This window comes from Alosa sapidissima, chromosome 20, assembly GCF_018492685.1.
Source record: "Alosa sapidissima isolate fAloSap1 chromosome 20, fAloSap1.pri, whole genome shotgun sequence".
NCBI classification, from domain to species: domain Eukaryota; kingdom Metazoa; phylum Chordata; class Actinopteri; order Clupeiformes; family Clupeidae; genus Alosa; species Alosa sapidissima.
The window spans coordinates 30,014,275-30,030,115 of NC_055976.1; the positions used below are offsets into that span (position 1 = coordinate 30,014,275).

A 15,841-nucleotide genomic window follows, 5' to 3' on the forward strand; every position below is an offset into this window, starting at 1 on the left:
GTGTGTGTCTGTGTGTATGTGTTTGTGTGTGCGCACACATGCGTGTGTGTGTGTGTGTATGTATGTGTGTGTGTTTGTGTGTGCGCGCTTGCTTGCGTGTGTGTGTGTGCGTGCGTGCGTGTGTGTGTGTGTGTGTGTTTATAGTTCTTTGCTTGCCTGGTGTTGCTGTTTGCCTGTGAGGTTGCTGCTGGCATCTGGGGCTTCATGCACAAGGATTCGGTGAGTTCACACACAAATACACATGTAAACACACACACACACACTAACACACTCTGTTTCTCACACACACACTCCTTCTCTCTGTCTCTCTCTCTCTCACACACACACACACACACACATTTACACACACACTCTGTTTCTCACCTTCCCTCTCCTTCTCTCTCTGTCTCTGGGCTTTTCTCAGTATGCGTTCTTTTCTATACTTGTGTTCTCATGAACTTGAAAATCGTTCTGAAACGTCATCAATCACCGCCGAAGTACTGTTCCAATTCACAAGTTCGCATTTATTCAAGAACGCATAACATTCCCGGAAGTGTTCTCGAATCGTTGGTTTTATCAAGGATGCATCTGGTGGTGACTTGGTGGCTTGAAGATTCCACAATGCATTACGTCAGCTCAGCCGTGACACTCACATAAGAGAAATGGCAACATTGATACATAGTAGGCCTACCTATCATAATTGCTGCTACAATCCGATCCATGTTTAGGCTATAAACGGTAGGCTACAGACTTCACAACTAACGTTAATCATAACTTAAACTGCAAACTTCAAACGTTGTTCCCGCCATTGACAAGTGAATATATTGTTATTAATGAGCGCCCTGTGTCCTCGCGTTCTCCAGAGTCTGGACTCACGATCTTAACTTTTCAAGTTCGAACTTTCAAGAACGGGAGACCGTTCTTTAGCGTACTTTGTATTGAGAAAAGCCCTCTGTCTCTCTCACACAAATACACACAAGCACACTTACACACACACTCTGTTTCTCACCTTCCCTCTCCTTCTCTCTCTGTCTCTGTCTCTCACACAAATACACACACACACACACACACACACACACTGATACTTGACCTTTCTGTCTGTGTGTGTATCAGGTGTCTAAGGAGTTCATAGCGTTCTACGACTCAGTGTATGAGCAGGGCCTGACCATGAACTTGTTAGAAGACAAGAAGCGTGCCGCCACCCAGGTCCTCAAGGCCATCCACGAGACAGTGAGTCTTTACCACACACACACACACATGCACACACACGCACGCACGCACACACACACACACACGCACACACGCACGCACGCACGCACGCACGCACGCACACACGCACACACACGCACACACGCACGCACGCACACACGCACGCACACACACACGCACACACACGCACACACACACACACTGCCGTGACATGGTAGGTGAGTTATTGACACCTGCACTATCCAGTCACTATCCACTCATCATAGAACATGTTTTTCTTCTCTCTCGTGTGTGTGTGTGTGTCTGTAATTGTGTGTGTGTGTGTGTGTGTATGTTAACAGCTGGACTGCTGCGGAAAGGACAACACCATTGAGAACCTGTTCACTCACCTGGGCACCGACGTGTGTCCAGAGAGGAGCAGTGTGTTCAGCCAAAGCAAGGTGAGGCACGCCGTGTCCCCTCAGACATCTGGACACAACGTCCTCTCATACCATCTCCCCAAATGAACATTTGAGTTTGAGACCCTAGCTTGTGCTTTTATTCTTCATTATTCCCTTAAGAGACAGTTGGTTCCACAGATGTGTTGCCATGTGCCAGATGTGTTATTCACGTATACCTCAATCACAACCTCACCCTATACCTCAATCACAACCTCACCCTATACCTCAATCACAACCTCACCCTATAATAGCTCTCCAGACTGCCAGTGAAATCTCCGGATTGGTCAGTTGTAACGTTGCAACTTTGTTGGCATTGCATCGGTTGCTAAGACACAGCTGTGCGCAGGTTCACGTGGGTCTTGGACATGTACAGCCGGTTGGAAACTGTGCAGCTGTGCGCAGCTTCACGTGGGACATGTACAGCCGGTTGGAAACTGTGCAGCTGTGCGCAGCTTCACGTGGGACATGTACAGCCGGTTGGAAACTGTGCAGCTGTGCGCAGCTTCACGTGGGTCTGGGACATGTACAGCCGGTTGGAAACTGTGCAGCTGTGCGCAGCTTCACGTGGGTCTGGGACATGTACAGCCGGTTGGAAACTGTGCAGCTGTGCGCAGCTTCACGTGGGTCTGGGACATGTACAGCCGGTTGGAAACTGTGCAGCTGTGCGCAGCTTCACGTGGGACATGTACAGCCGGTTGGAAACTGTGCAGCTGTGCGCAGCTTCACGTGGGTCTGGGACATGTACAGCCGGTTGGAAACTGTGCAGCTGTGCGCAGCTTCACGTGGGTCTGGGACATGTACAGCCGGTTGGAAACTGTGCAGCTGTGCGCAGCTTCACGTGGGTCTGGGACATGTACAGCCGGTTGGAAACTGTGCAGCTGTGCGCAGCTTCACGTGGGTCTGGGACATGTACAGCCGGTTGGAAACTGTGCAGCTGTGCGCAGCTTCACGTGGGTCATGTCCAGCCGGTTGGAAACTGTGCAGCTGTGCGCAGCTTCACGTGGGTCATGTACAGCCGGTTGGAAACTGTGCAGCTGTGCGCAGCTTCACGTGGGTCTTGGACATGTACAGCCGGTTGGAAACTGTGCAGCTGTGCGCAGCTTCACGTGGGTCATGTACAGCCGGTTGGAAACTGTGCAGCTGTGCGCAGCTTCACGTGGGTCTGGGACATGTCCAGCCGGTTGGAAACTGTGCAGCTGTGCGCAGCTTCACGTGGGTCATGTACATGTCCAGCCGGTTGGAAACTGTGCAGCTGTGCGCAGCTTCACGTGGGTCATGTACATGTCCAGCCGGTTGGAAACTGGACTAATTTAACATGATTTTTCTTTTTCATTTTCTTTTCTTTTTTGTTTTACTTTTGATGTATTCATTTATTTGTTGTCTTGTCTTGTATGTCTTGGTGTCACGGGTATGCTGGCGACTACGCCGCTCCGTCCGGCATCTATTGTCTTTTGTTATGTGTCAATGACAATGTCTTATATGTGGAGTGCTTTGGGTTGCACTCTGTGCATGTTAAATGCACTATACAAATAAAACTGACTTGACTTGACTTGACTATAGCCTACCATAGCTTGTTGTCACTTATTCTCCCATACCTTAGTCTCAATTTGAAAATCTGTTTCTTTTGTCTGTCTTTCAGAACTGTCACACACGAATCAGGTCGCTCTTCACTGATAAAGTCTACCTGATTGGCTTTGCTGCTCTGGCTGTTGCAGTCATCATGGTGAGTGGGAAACAGATGTATGTTTATAACAACAGCATGCTGTGCTTGGCAATTGTTTCACATTTTGTGTTGCTTTTAAAGGAGTCTTGCCACAGGAAACCATTTTATTCTTGGCTTTTAAAGAAGATTTGTCAGTGTAACAAGGGAACATTCCAGGATTTTCAAATGTAATGACCATAGAAAGGAAATGGTTTCTATAGGGCCCATAGGGTTCTCACAGCATGTTACAACATGAAAAAAAAAAGAGCTAATGCATTTTTTTTATCATTAAAGTAGACTATGCAGACTTTCCAAAGGCATCACAGGGAATTATATGAACTGGCTTAGATATGATTATTAAATAACATTTAGTGGTATATTGTAGGGCTGGGCGATAAAACGATAGCAATATATATTGCGATAGACAAGTAATCAATATCAATAAAAATATGTTTGATAATTTCACTAAACCTTAATCAGTAGAGAGAACAGACTAATCAAGGTGGTTGCATGAACAAACACACTCACTCCCTGGTAACCTAGCAACTTATGGAGTGACACGGTAACAGCCAATCACTTTCAGTTTCATGTTTGGTTGCGCCATTCTCATCGCCTCACAGTATTGATATTCGTCCGTTTCCCAATTTGTTTCATGCATTGGTCAACTATTAATGTAGCCTACAAAGTACTTTATTCACGCGCGCCTAACAACAGCCTGTTAATTTGGTCAACTTTACACAGCCCTAAAAAGGCTAAATTTGGCGCCAGCTGTGGGGCAACTGGCTGGGGCACCTGCACCGTACGCCGGCGACCCGGGTTTGATTCCTGCCCCGTGGTCCTTTCCAGATCCCACCCCGACTCTCTCTCCCACTCACTTCCTGTCATTCTCTACTATCCTGTTGCATAAAAGCCCAAAAAAATATACTTAACAAAAAATAAAGGCTAAATTTACCTTTGGTTTACTTTTAGTTTAGCATTGTGCGTGACTGTAAACAGTGTGCATGCATTAGTGTCAGTAAGGCATGATTGTGCTGCATTCAGCGTGCTATTCCAGCTCCTAATGCATTTTGACCAGCACACCAATGTACCTCATTCTTGCCCACCTGAATAAAACTCTAGCTCTGCTGCCTCCAGCCTTTGGAAAAAAATGTTTTACATCCATGATGGCCTTGAAGTCTTGAGTTAGTGATTTAGCTTCACATTGTTTACTAGTAACCAGCAACAAGTACAAAGTGTGCGTGCACTGCCATTCTCTCTCCTGCGCAAGCTGAATATGTGCGTTCCAAGTAGCCTAGTGCTTAATTCTGCTTTAGAAAGGTGAACAAATGCATTTGGTTATTTTACAGAGAAATATAAATAGTCTACTGTCATGCAGTTTATGGCCTACATTGCAGAGTTGGGAAGTTATGATACGCCAACTTGGAGTGAATATATACACAAGGGGAAATTCTTTCTCTACTCATAGTTGAGTAGCCGGATGGTACGCACAGTGCGTACGGCCGTCCACCTGCAGGTGCCACTGACCGCTCTCTCCCTTTGGAGCGCGGCCGTATTTGCCATCCACGGCCAGCTGAAGCATGTGGACATGTCTATTTATATGTAGGCTACATTTATATATTTTAGTGATTGATAACTGAGGTGATTTAAATCAGAGTAATTTGATCCTTATTTCAAATGCAAAACAAAAAATCAATAATTATCGATATCGACTGATATAAGACATGTTTATGATGATACAGTTTTCAGCCACTAGTGTGTGTGTGTGAGAGAGAGAGTGTCCCGTGTATAATGGTGTTGTTCTCTCTCCATAGATCTTCGAGATGATCTTCAGCATGGTGCTTTGCTGTAGCATCCGCAACAGCCCGGTCTACTGAAGGCCCCGCTGAGGAGCCTGAAAGGTCACAAGCTTTGACCTCTGGAGACAACCCCTCCCCCTCCCTCTTCAGAAGGAAGAAAATGTGTTTATCTCTCCTGCTCTCTTTTGTATCTCTTCTCTCGATGTAGTCGCTTGTCCCATTTAACAGCCCACAGGAGGGAGCACATAATGAAGTGTCTTTTAATCTGCCTGAAGTATAGCTAGTAGGCCCAATATGGTTACCACTTGCCTCTCTTTCTCTCTTTATCTATTTCTCTCTCTCTTTCTCTCTCTCTGTACTGTACTGTATGCTATGATGCATAATGAAGAGCTGTGGTGAACACTCAACATTCATATAAGCATGCGCACACACACACACACACACACACACACACACACACACACACACACACATGTCTAATTCTAATGATGTCTAAATTTCAAGACATATTTTAGCTAATTCCTCTCTTGACCCCCATAGCGCCCCCTTGTGTTATACATCTAGATATTGCTATTGCTATATGGTTGTGTTCTTTTTTTCTTTTTTTTTACCACCTGTACATGTTTCAACTGTATATATTTGCAGTGCTGTCTGACGTTTGAGCATGGATATTGTGTTCTTCTCCCTCTCTTTCTCTCTTTCTCTCTCTATATATGAGATGCCTGTTGGCCTGAGTTCGCTCCTAACTAGATGACCACTATACTAAAACAGTGTTGTACTTTCGAATAGAGCGTTAGAGAGATGAACCTAGTCACCGTTGTTTGTTAAACAGAGGTTGATATTTGACCATATCACATCAGTTCACAACGCTCCTGCTCTTTGATTGCCCGTTAACTGCACCAATAACAACAGACACAGCGATCACAAAACCCGCCCATCTGGCCAATCGGCAGCACTGTTAATCTGGGGGAAAGCTATGATTGGTGGTCCAATACACATAGTGACAGAAGAATGTCATTTGAAAGAAAGGTTTCGGTCAGTGAAGACCACTGGCAAACAACACACATTAACTATAGTTTATGTGGTTTATAGAACCCATATCAGGAGCCTGGGAGGAGTTTACTCTGTACAGGATATGACCTTGATTGTGCACACATCCAGGTTAAAGAGCTCTGCTCTCAGGGGAGACAGTCGTATGACTTTGTCCAGAAGGGGACACATGTTGTCCGTCGCTTGGCTACCAAGTCCTGGGCTGTCTGTCTTGATATCCTATGAATGTAGTAGGCTCCAGTGTTAGCTTTATACTTTTTTCACTGCACGGCGGTGAGACCCGTCAACTGGACATCTCTTCTGCTATCTCCCAAATAACTCCACACACAGCTGGACAGAAGCCTAAAACGGCACCTAGCTTTACTAATACACCCTCAATCCAACACCGTGTCTAGAACTAGTCTGCGTATATGAAGGCACCTAGCTTTACTAATACACCCTCAATCAAACACTGTGTCTAGAACTAGTCTGCGTATATGAAGGGTGGAACTGTCCTGGTCTGGGGTCTTCTCCAGAGAGAAAGGGCCACAGGATTACTATGGCAATGAGTTTTAGCATAGCAAGATGTTAGTGTCTTTACACATGGCACAGGAATATTATTGTCCCAGAGGAAAAGGTCCCTCGGTATCACAGTGCAACCGCCACTATCCACCCCACAATCCTCTTTGTCTGCGTGTCATCTCGAGTAGAGTTTCTTAATAATGTTCTGTTTTTAGAGACAATAAAAAAACGTACGTTTTTCGCGTAAGCGCTTCACGATGCTGTGCCGATAGTGGAATTTCCTGTTGTGCTGAAAGTAGCTTGACAATGCTGGTATGTGATGTGAGGCGATATTCCGTAGGGACAAGGTGTGTGAGTGTGGGAGAGTGTGTCTGTTTGTATGTGTGTGTGTGTGCGTGCGTCTGTGTGTTGGCTTCACGGAGGACTTTCTCAGGAAGTCCAAGCAAGGACAGACTTGTCTCAATCTTTGGTTTGATTTGACGTGCCACTCCCTCTCTGTACCATAGGAGTCTTGGGCCCCCTCAGTGTTCCCTGCAGTAACACAACCAGTCCTCCAGGGGGCTTTTTGGTCCTCAGTTTCCACCTCCACCTGGGTGGCAGTGTTCTGCAACCTGTGTGCATAGCAATGTCACATGCTCATCTAATCATCCACAATCCAACCCACAAACCAGCACACGTGCCCACACACACACATGCACACATGCACACACGCACACACACACACATGCACACACGCACACAGACACACTTACACTCACACACAGGCACCATCACCCTTTGTGTAATCTTACATGCAATCTGCAATCCTGTCTTGTTAACACTTATGCCAATGCTGATATGCTGAAAAGTGTCTTGTAATATGTACAGCTCTATATTATTGAATTAATGACTATGTAAAGACAACGTATGCCCTTTATTGTAATATCTTTTTTCTGGTACTTTGACAACAGAAGGAAGTGGGAGGAGAGTTTGGGGGAAGCAGGACTTGTTTGGGCGTTTGGACGGGTTGAGTCTGAGGGGGAGACACCAGTCACAGGATGAAGGTTTCACTTTGTTGGAATTACGACAGCAAGATCACTGTTGCTAAATATAATCGTTTCTTTAACTTTCACTGTGCAGGATGCTCAGTCAATTTGTGTAAATGTCGGAGGCATCTTATACCTATACAACCTGGCCAGGACCCACCTCTGGTCTGGCTCTGATCTGGCTCTGATCTGGACCCAAGTCTGTTAAGTTTTCTCAGAACAACTGCCCAGTTCCAGCAGGTCTGCTTCCACACCAATCTCTGACCCTGCCGATCAGTTAAAGTTGTGTTGCCCAGATATTTAGGGATTAAATGTATTTTACAAATAATCCTGAGTCAGACTCGTCTTTTTGTCTTGCACATTCTATTGAGGAACACCGGTACATGACACATTTTATTTAGGAACAGCGGAATTACGAATGGTTAGCCTAGAAATCTAGACGCACCCTAGCATGTAATTTGCAGCCAGGGTAGTCTAGCAACTGTCCGTTGGCTTGAATTTCCTGCTACTTGAAAACAAAGAAGATGGATGCTGCTGCTGGTGAACAGCGTGACATGAGTTAAGCTTTTTTTAAGTTGGCAAAAGTTTGATCAACTAGCCAACTAGCTACGCTGGTGGGAAATCGCATGGGACTCATGAGTTGTAGCACTATCCTATTGGATGCAGAGGGAATTTGATTGAACACTGCGAATGCGAATCTTAATGTGGTTCTGGCCCGTCAGGCTAACAAATGCTTCCAATCCAACTCCTTTAATTTATTATTATTTGAAAAGGGAATACATCGAAGTGTGAATGTACAGTATGCTTTCACTGCCGTTTGATTGGTTTTAATGATCACTGTCCTTAGGCCTGAACAGAATGTCTTATCATTCTATCAAAAACAGTAATGACCTCCTGCATAGTATTACTGTGCCAAGTATTATTAGGATTTCTATTCACAATGCAAGGTTGTCAGATGCAGTATAATCTGATGAGATGAAGAAACTGTTTTTATAAATAATCATATAGAAAAGAACAAATACCAATCGCATGAGAAAACTGACGGAGTGATCATCTAATGACTTTGATATGCTTTTACAGTATATTATTTTATATTATATAATGATTATTATTTAGGGTTTTGGGCTTTCTTCATGCATCATTAATTAATGACACAGCTATGTTAGGTGGAGTCGTTATCATCAACTTAGGGACTGGACGGGGTTCTGATGAATCGGTCAGTCACTATGGACACAAAATTAACATGTACACACAATGTAGGCTACTGTATATGTATATACTGTACTGCATATATTGACAAGAAAGGGTCACCGCCGCACACTCGTAAATTTACTTTCCTTTATTGAGCTTCTTTATTGAGCAACGCGTTTCGCATTCTGCTTCGTCAGGCTCAATTCTAGCTTCTCAAGTGAGCTCAAATAAGCAAATGCACTACATCACAGGTGAGAGGCAATTAAACCCCAAAATGTCACATGACTCAGGTCATCAATCAAATGATGATGTCATGACTGGCTGATGAAACAAACTGACAACAGCTCTATTACATGTTAATGGCATATATTAAAGGTACACTATGCAAGATTTGTACCTTAATATAACAGCTTCGAAGTCATTTTGATGATAAACGAACTCGTAGTAGAGTGAATCACGTTGCTAGCAAAGAAGGTGGAGGCCGCTGCTGGCAGAACCAGCAATGCAACGCTACGCAATGTCTTGTGCGCCGACGTTACAATATTATTTGTTTAAATTGTTGTATTCCTATAACTTGATGTCTTCTGATAAGTTCGCCTTGACTGCTTTTTGGTCATTGGTCATTATTGGCATTTTATAGATTGTGCCAGTCTGGAGAAGAATTAATGTCTGACAAAAAAGTAACTATCAGTCAGTTGCATTTTAGATTTTTGATTCAATAATGTATTTAAGTAGATTTTATAGCATCAATTACATTCTACTTATAGTGCCATAACATATTGAATTATGTCTCACAAAACCCAGCTTAAACCTGATCCCTAAGAACAGGCACTAAGTTGATAAGGGCACAAACTCTTACGGGAAAAAGCTTTGATTTGATCAGCTGGTAGAGAGTTCACACACTAGACATTAGCAGTAGCACACATGCAATGTATGCACACCATTCATGTGAACAGCATTAGTGGGTGTATGTGCGAGACCGTGCTCTAGAGTTACTTTGACCAGATAAGTAGAGCGATGAAGCAAAAAACTACATGTATTTACTTTCTATATCACTTTAGTTTTACTAAGCCGATATTATATTTTACTCATAAGTGGAAGACATGTTGCGTGAATCAGATCATTAACGTAATAACATCCATGAATAACTTGGAAGAAGTTATTAGCTGATTAATACTAGATTCTTAACTCTCTCAAGAGCAGAGAAAAGGCCAAATCACTCATTCCTTATCTTCATCCAACTGAAGCATGAAGGTAGACACATGACACCTGATAGCAAGATTCTTCAGTGTTAGTAAAACATTTTCATAATTACAGTTTTTTTCAGTCGCTAACAAGCGTTTGTCTAACCAGTTGTCACATTTTCAAAACTCTAAACACTGTAGAGTAAGCAACACTGTAAGCAATACTGTAAAACTTTTTCTGTTCTATCATACTGTAAACAGTATTTCTACTGTACCTCCTGTAGTAAACAATAAAGGGAAAAAAACTGATTTGCTTTTTACTGGAATTCTTTTGAATGTGAGCATTACATGTGCATACAGTTCCCAACCAAGAAATTTAGTGTAAAAACGGTGGATAGCATGTTTTGCATGCAAATACCTGTAAAACTGAAACATAAAAGTCTATGCAGTTATTGTAATGTCAACAATAGCCAGTATTTTGAAACCTGGTGTACTTTGATTGACTGCATTTACCTTGTGAAGTGAAAACAAGTGTTATTCTTTGACAGAATGATTTCAGTTCAGTCAGATTTCCAGTGTTTTGGTAAAGTTAGTGTGTGCAGAGAAAGATGTGTTCTGTTTTGAAATGAAGAGTTAGTATATATTTAACAACATGTGTTTTTGAGAAGAAAGTTAGCCATTTGGCCAATTGTGTTTTGTAGGTGTGAGTCTGTGTTAAGAGTTTAGAAAAACTATCTGAAGTAGGCTATGGGTAAGCGTTTGTTAGCGATTGAAAAAAACTGTAATTCGGTCAGTTCTTGGCATGGCCATTAGAGGGCGAAAGAGTACCACAGACAGCTTTCTTCCTCAATCATTATGACCGCCGCGCAGCGAAGCGGCGGTCATATAGGTTTAGTCAGATTTTTTTTTTCCTTTTTCGCATGCCCAAATTTCCGTCAATGATTCCCGGGACACTGAAAGACCGGGGTACACGAAACTTGGTGGGCATGTAACCCCACATGGATAGCATGGAACCATCGTTTTTCGCTTTGATCTGTAGCCCCCCCGCTGGACTGGACCCCCCGAAAGGAGGGTAGGGCAGACACAGTTTTCTGTGAATATCTCGAAAACCGTAGGGTTTAGGAGGACCATTTTTTTTTGTATGTTGATCTCAAGGGGTCATGTCAACCCCTTCCATAACCACTCATTTCATGTATAGCGCCACCTATTAAACACAAAAAAGTAAAAATGAGGTGTTGTAATTGAAGGTATCTGTGACCTAACATAGTCAAAACTGCACAAAATTGGAAGTGTAGGATCATTATGACACCCTCTGTATGCACGCAAGTTTTGTGGAATTCCGTTCATAGGGGGGCCACACAATAAATTAATTTATGTTACTATACACCAACTGGCCTGTAGGTGGCCGGAGACAGTTTTCTGTGAATATCTCGAGAACCGTAGGGCCTAGGAGGTCCACCTTTTTTATGTATGTTGGTCTTAAGGGGGCATGTCAACCCATCCCATTACCACTTATTTCATGTATAGCGCCACCTAGTTAAAAATTAAAAAGCAAAAAATTAGGTGTTTTCATCACAATATCTCTGGCTGACAAGGTCAAAACTGCACGAAATTAAAAGTGTAGGATCATTATGACACCCTCCGAATGCATGCCACGTTTTGTGTACTTTCGTTCATGGGGGGCCTTACAATAAAATAATTTATGTGTACATTTAGAGACGTACACCAACAAGGATTCCCGGGACACTGAAAGACCGGGGTACACAAAACTTGTTGAGCATGTACCCCCACATGGATAGCATGGAACCGTCATTTTTCGTTTTGATCTGTAGCCCCCCCCGCTGGACTGGACCCCCCCGAAAGGAGGGTAGGGCAGACACAGTTCTCTGTGAATATCTTGAGAACTGTAGGGCCTAGGATGACCATTTTTTCTGTATGTTTGCCTCCAGGGGTCATGTTAACCCATTTCATGTGCACACATGTGCACAAACAGATACACACACACACACACACACACACACACATACATTCACAGTAATCATACGTATGACACATACTCACACAGTAGACATATGTACGCTTGCATGCACAGGCACATACGCAGGCACACACAAGCACGCACACACACACACACACACACACACATAACATAAACATAACACAAACAATCAAGAATTTTTCAGAATTATGAACAGGCAAGATGGAGGTGGGGTTGTATAAAATTAATTTTACATGTGAAATCTATGAACTAATCATGTTTTGGTACTTGTTGTCTAGCAGATACCAGTGAGTGTGGATAATGCAATTTAGTGAGACAGTTAGAATCATATAGGCCTTTCAGTGTGATGTGCTGGACTGTGCGGCGGTCATATTTTGTACCGCTCTGCGGTACATCTAGTTATCTCAGTAATCACTTAAGTTTCTCCACACTATTTGGTCATTGCATTGATGTTTGTAAAAGGATGGATACTGAATCACTTCAGACTCACTTAAACATCAGATTTCAGAAATGTGATTTTCAGAAAATGTTCAGAAAGAGTCCTTCATGTTCCCACATACAGTAATTACAGTTTTTCTCAGTCATTTTTCACCAATCATCATTATTAACACTACAGCACATTAGTAAGTGCATTTATCCAAACAATTTGTGCAAATTGCACCACACAAAAGCAGGTAACTGGCTCAAAATGCTTAGTTTATGTCTCCACATGTTTATGCCAATCAACATGTCAGTACCATCAGAATAAAAAATATTGTGCCCCAGTTATGAACAAGATTGTTTTAAATGCTTAGCCGTGTTGTCAATATACCAGTTTACACTTTGAGCATTTTCTCATAAAAAGATGCACACGGCTGCTGTTTTTGGCATCAATTTAGTAAATTTAGTCAGCAAAAAGTTACACACTGCATGTGGGAGTTTAGAGTTATATAGCTGAATGTCTGTTGAACAGATTAGACTGCGACTGCTACAGGTCTGAAGACAGGTTGGGTCAGCTATGTCTGGACTCTTTAAATATCAATAACAGATTACAGTATCACAAATTCCCAAAATTAATCACATTTCATCATCAGAGACAGCGCTATTTACAGTCCACTTATTTATAGTAAGTGTTTCTAATATTACAAATAAAATATCTCACAATCTTTTAAGGAGTGTTTACATTTTTATACACTCCTGAAAAACACAATGGAATCTTACTAATCCTCCAAACACTAACACTAAATAACATTGCATAAAATGGACACAGTTGTAAATAGCACATCTTACCATAACATAATTTAAAAAATCATTTTCCCTTAAAAAATTACTGGATGTTTGCCTGCCCCAGTTAAGCTATTTCATTTTTAATTGCAATTTATAAAGAGTGCACTTAAGAATACCTGTACAAAACAGTCAAAGTTTATGTTGACAAATAAAACAAAACTAACAGACAGAATAGTAAATATTAAATACATTACAGTAAAAGAATGCTGATGGTCACATACACAAGTGAGCACAGGAGTTCTTGATCACAAAGTTTGTAAATCAGAATTGGTCCTTTGGAGTCTGAGAGTAATCTTTGTAACCCAATGTAGGGTTATTACTTTAAACACCTCATGCATGTTTGCATATTTTTGTTTATTTGTTTTGTAAATAACCCTCTTCAGGCGTAGAGTAAGGTGGGATGTACAACATTCTATGCTCCTAAACACCAAAACATAAACAAATACCAACTTTCTGACAAAAGCAGTAGCAGATGAAGAGGGCATACTAGCCTACATGATACTTCATTTGCTCTATCTGTAAGACAGCATATATCCTTTGTATGTTATTAAATGGACCAATATTGAAAACATTATGACTATAGTCCACAGCCTTGATAAGGATCTTTGCTGCCATCTCTGCTGCTGATGGGCTCCTTCAGTGGCAACAGCGGCTTCTCTCCCCTCACCCTCACCACCACTGTCACTCTCACCCTCACCACCACTCTCACTCTCACCCTCACCACCACTCTCACCCTCACCACCACTCTCACCCTCACCCTCACTCTCACTCTCACCACCACCCTCACCCTCACCCTCACCACCACTCTCACTCTCACCCTCACCACCACTCTCACTCTCACCCTCACCACCACTCTCACCCTCACCCTCACCCTCACCACCACTCTCACCCTCACCACTCACTCTCACCACCACTCTCACCCTCACCACTCACCCTCACCACCACTCTCACCCTCACCACTCACTCTCACCACCACTCTCACCCTCACCACTCACCCTCACCACCACCAGCACCCTCACTCTCACCCTCACTCTCACCACCACTCTCACCCTCACCACCACTCTCACCCTCACCACTCACCCTCACCACCACTCTCACTCTCACCCTCACCACCACTCTCACCCTCACCACCACCCTCACTCTCACCACCACCCTCACTCTCACCACCACTCTCACCCTCACCACCACTCTCACCCTCACCACTCACCCTCACCACCACTCTCACTCTCACTCTCACCACCACTCTCACTCTCACCACCACTCTCACCCTCACCACTCACCCTCACCACTCACCACCACTCTCACTCTCACTCTCACCACCACTCTCACCCTCACCATCACTCTCACCCTCACCACTCACTCTCACCACCACCCTAACCACCACTCACACTCTCACCACCACCACCACTCTCACCACCACACTCACTCTCACCCTCACCACTCACCACCACTCTCACCCTCACCACTCTCACCCTCACCACCACCCTCACCACCACTCTCAAACTCACCACCACACTCACCCTCACCACCACACTCACTCTCACCACCACTCTCACTCTCACCACCACCCTCACCACCACTCTCACTCTAACTCTCACACTTACTCTCACCCTCACCACCACTCACCACCACTCTCACTCTCACCACTCTCACTCTCTCTCACTCTCACCACCACTCTCACTCTCACCACCCAAAGACCTTGGGGGCGCTGATTGTCGCACACACTGTTACTCCTCTCAAGTCGAGTACCTACTTCAGAAGGCTTCCAAAGATCAAGGGCTATATTTTGGGCTCCAGCGCATGGCGTAAAGCTCATTATTCACCCGCGCAAAGCTTAATTCGGTATTTTGCACGTTTATTTTTTAAACATTGCGACCAGGGGTGTGGCAATTAACAACCTAGGGAGGGGCCTGGCGCGTTGTCTAAAAATCGCTATCATACACCACCTAAACCTGGTCAGAAGTCAATGGCGAGTTGTTCATATGCTATTTTAAGAGCGCATGTCAACAGTCATATTGAAAGGTGCACGCACCATCCTTCTATCATTCATGAACGCACACCAGCGCACGTCCATGCAAAGCATTACACAATGCACGATTACAATGGGAAACATAATTAGAATAAAGATATTACGAAATACTGTACATCTCATGATGAGTAGTTATTCACCATCATTTGCAAATTGGTAATGACGGTTAAAAGTGATTAGGGGAGAGGCGAGAGACACATATGGAGCACGGCTTAAGACGCACTGTCACGAGATATAAGCAACTCCTCTGCAGGATAAATGTTGTTTTATTCAGTCATTTGAGCAATATTAGGGTAAGTGTTGCTTTTTCCAGCCTATGTTTTCGATGGTAACCCATTGTCAGTTAATAGTGAAGGTAACTGCATATAACTATCTTCATTGACTGACACCTTGGTGAAGTTAGTTTCACTTTGCCAATGAGTTCAAATAATAGACGAGTGCAAATGCGTGAAGACTATGCTAGGTTTTAG

At 43.5% G+C, this 15,841-nt stretch overlaps 1 protein-coding gene across 1 annotated transcript in view; it reads left to right on the forward strand.

The window, feature by feature from the left end:
* LOC121695069 (CD81 antigen-like) overlaps positions 1-8,030 on the forward strand; it is an 8,549-nt gene extending 519 nt beyond the window's left edge. Inside the window, exons 2-6 of the mRNA XM_042075593.1 lie at positions 145-219; positions 1,093-1,209; positions 1,530-1,628; positions 3,268-3,351; positions 5,142-8,030. Of these exons, the coding sequence (XP_041931527.1) occupies positions 145-219; positions 1,093-1,209; positions 1,530-1,628; positions 3,268-3,351; positions 5,142-5,204 (438 nt within the window). The 3' untranslated portion in view covers positions 5,205-8,030. The remainder of the gene's footprint in view (positions 1-144; positions 220-1,092; positions 1,210-1,529; positions 1,629-3,267; positions 3,352-5,141) is intronic.
* The last annotated feature ends 7,811 nt before the right edge of the window (positions 8,031-15,841 follow it).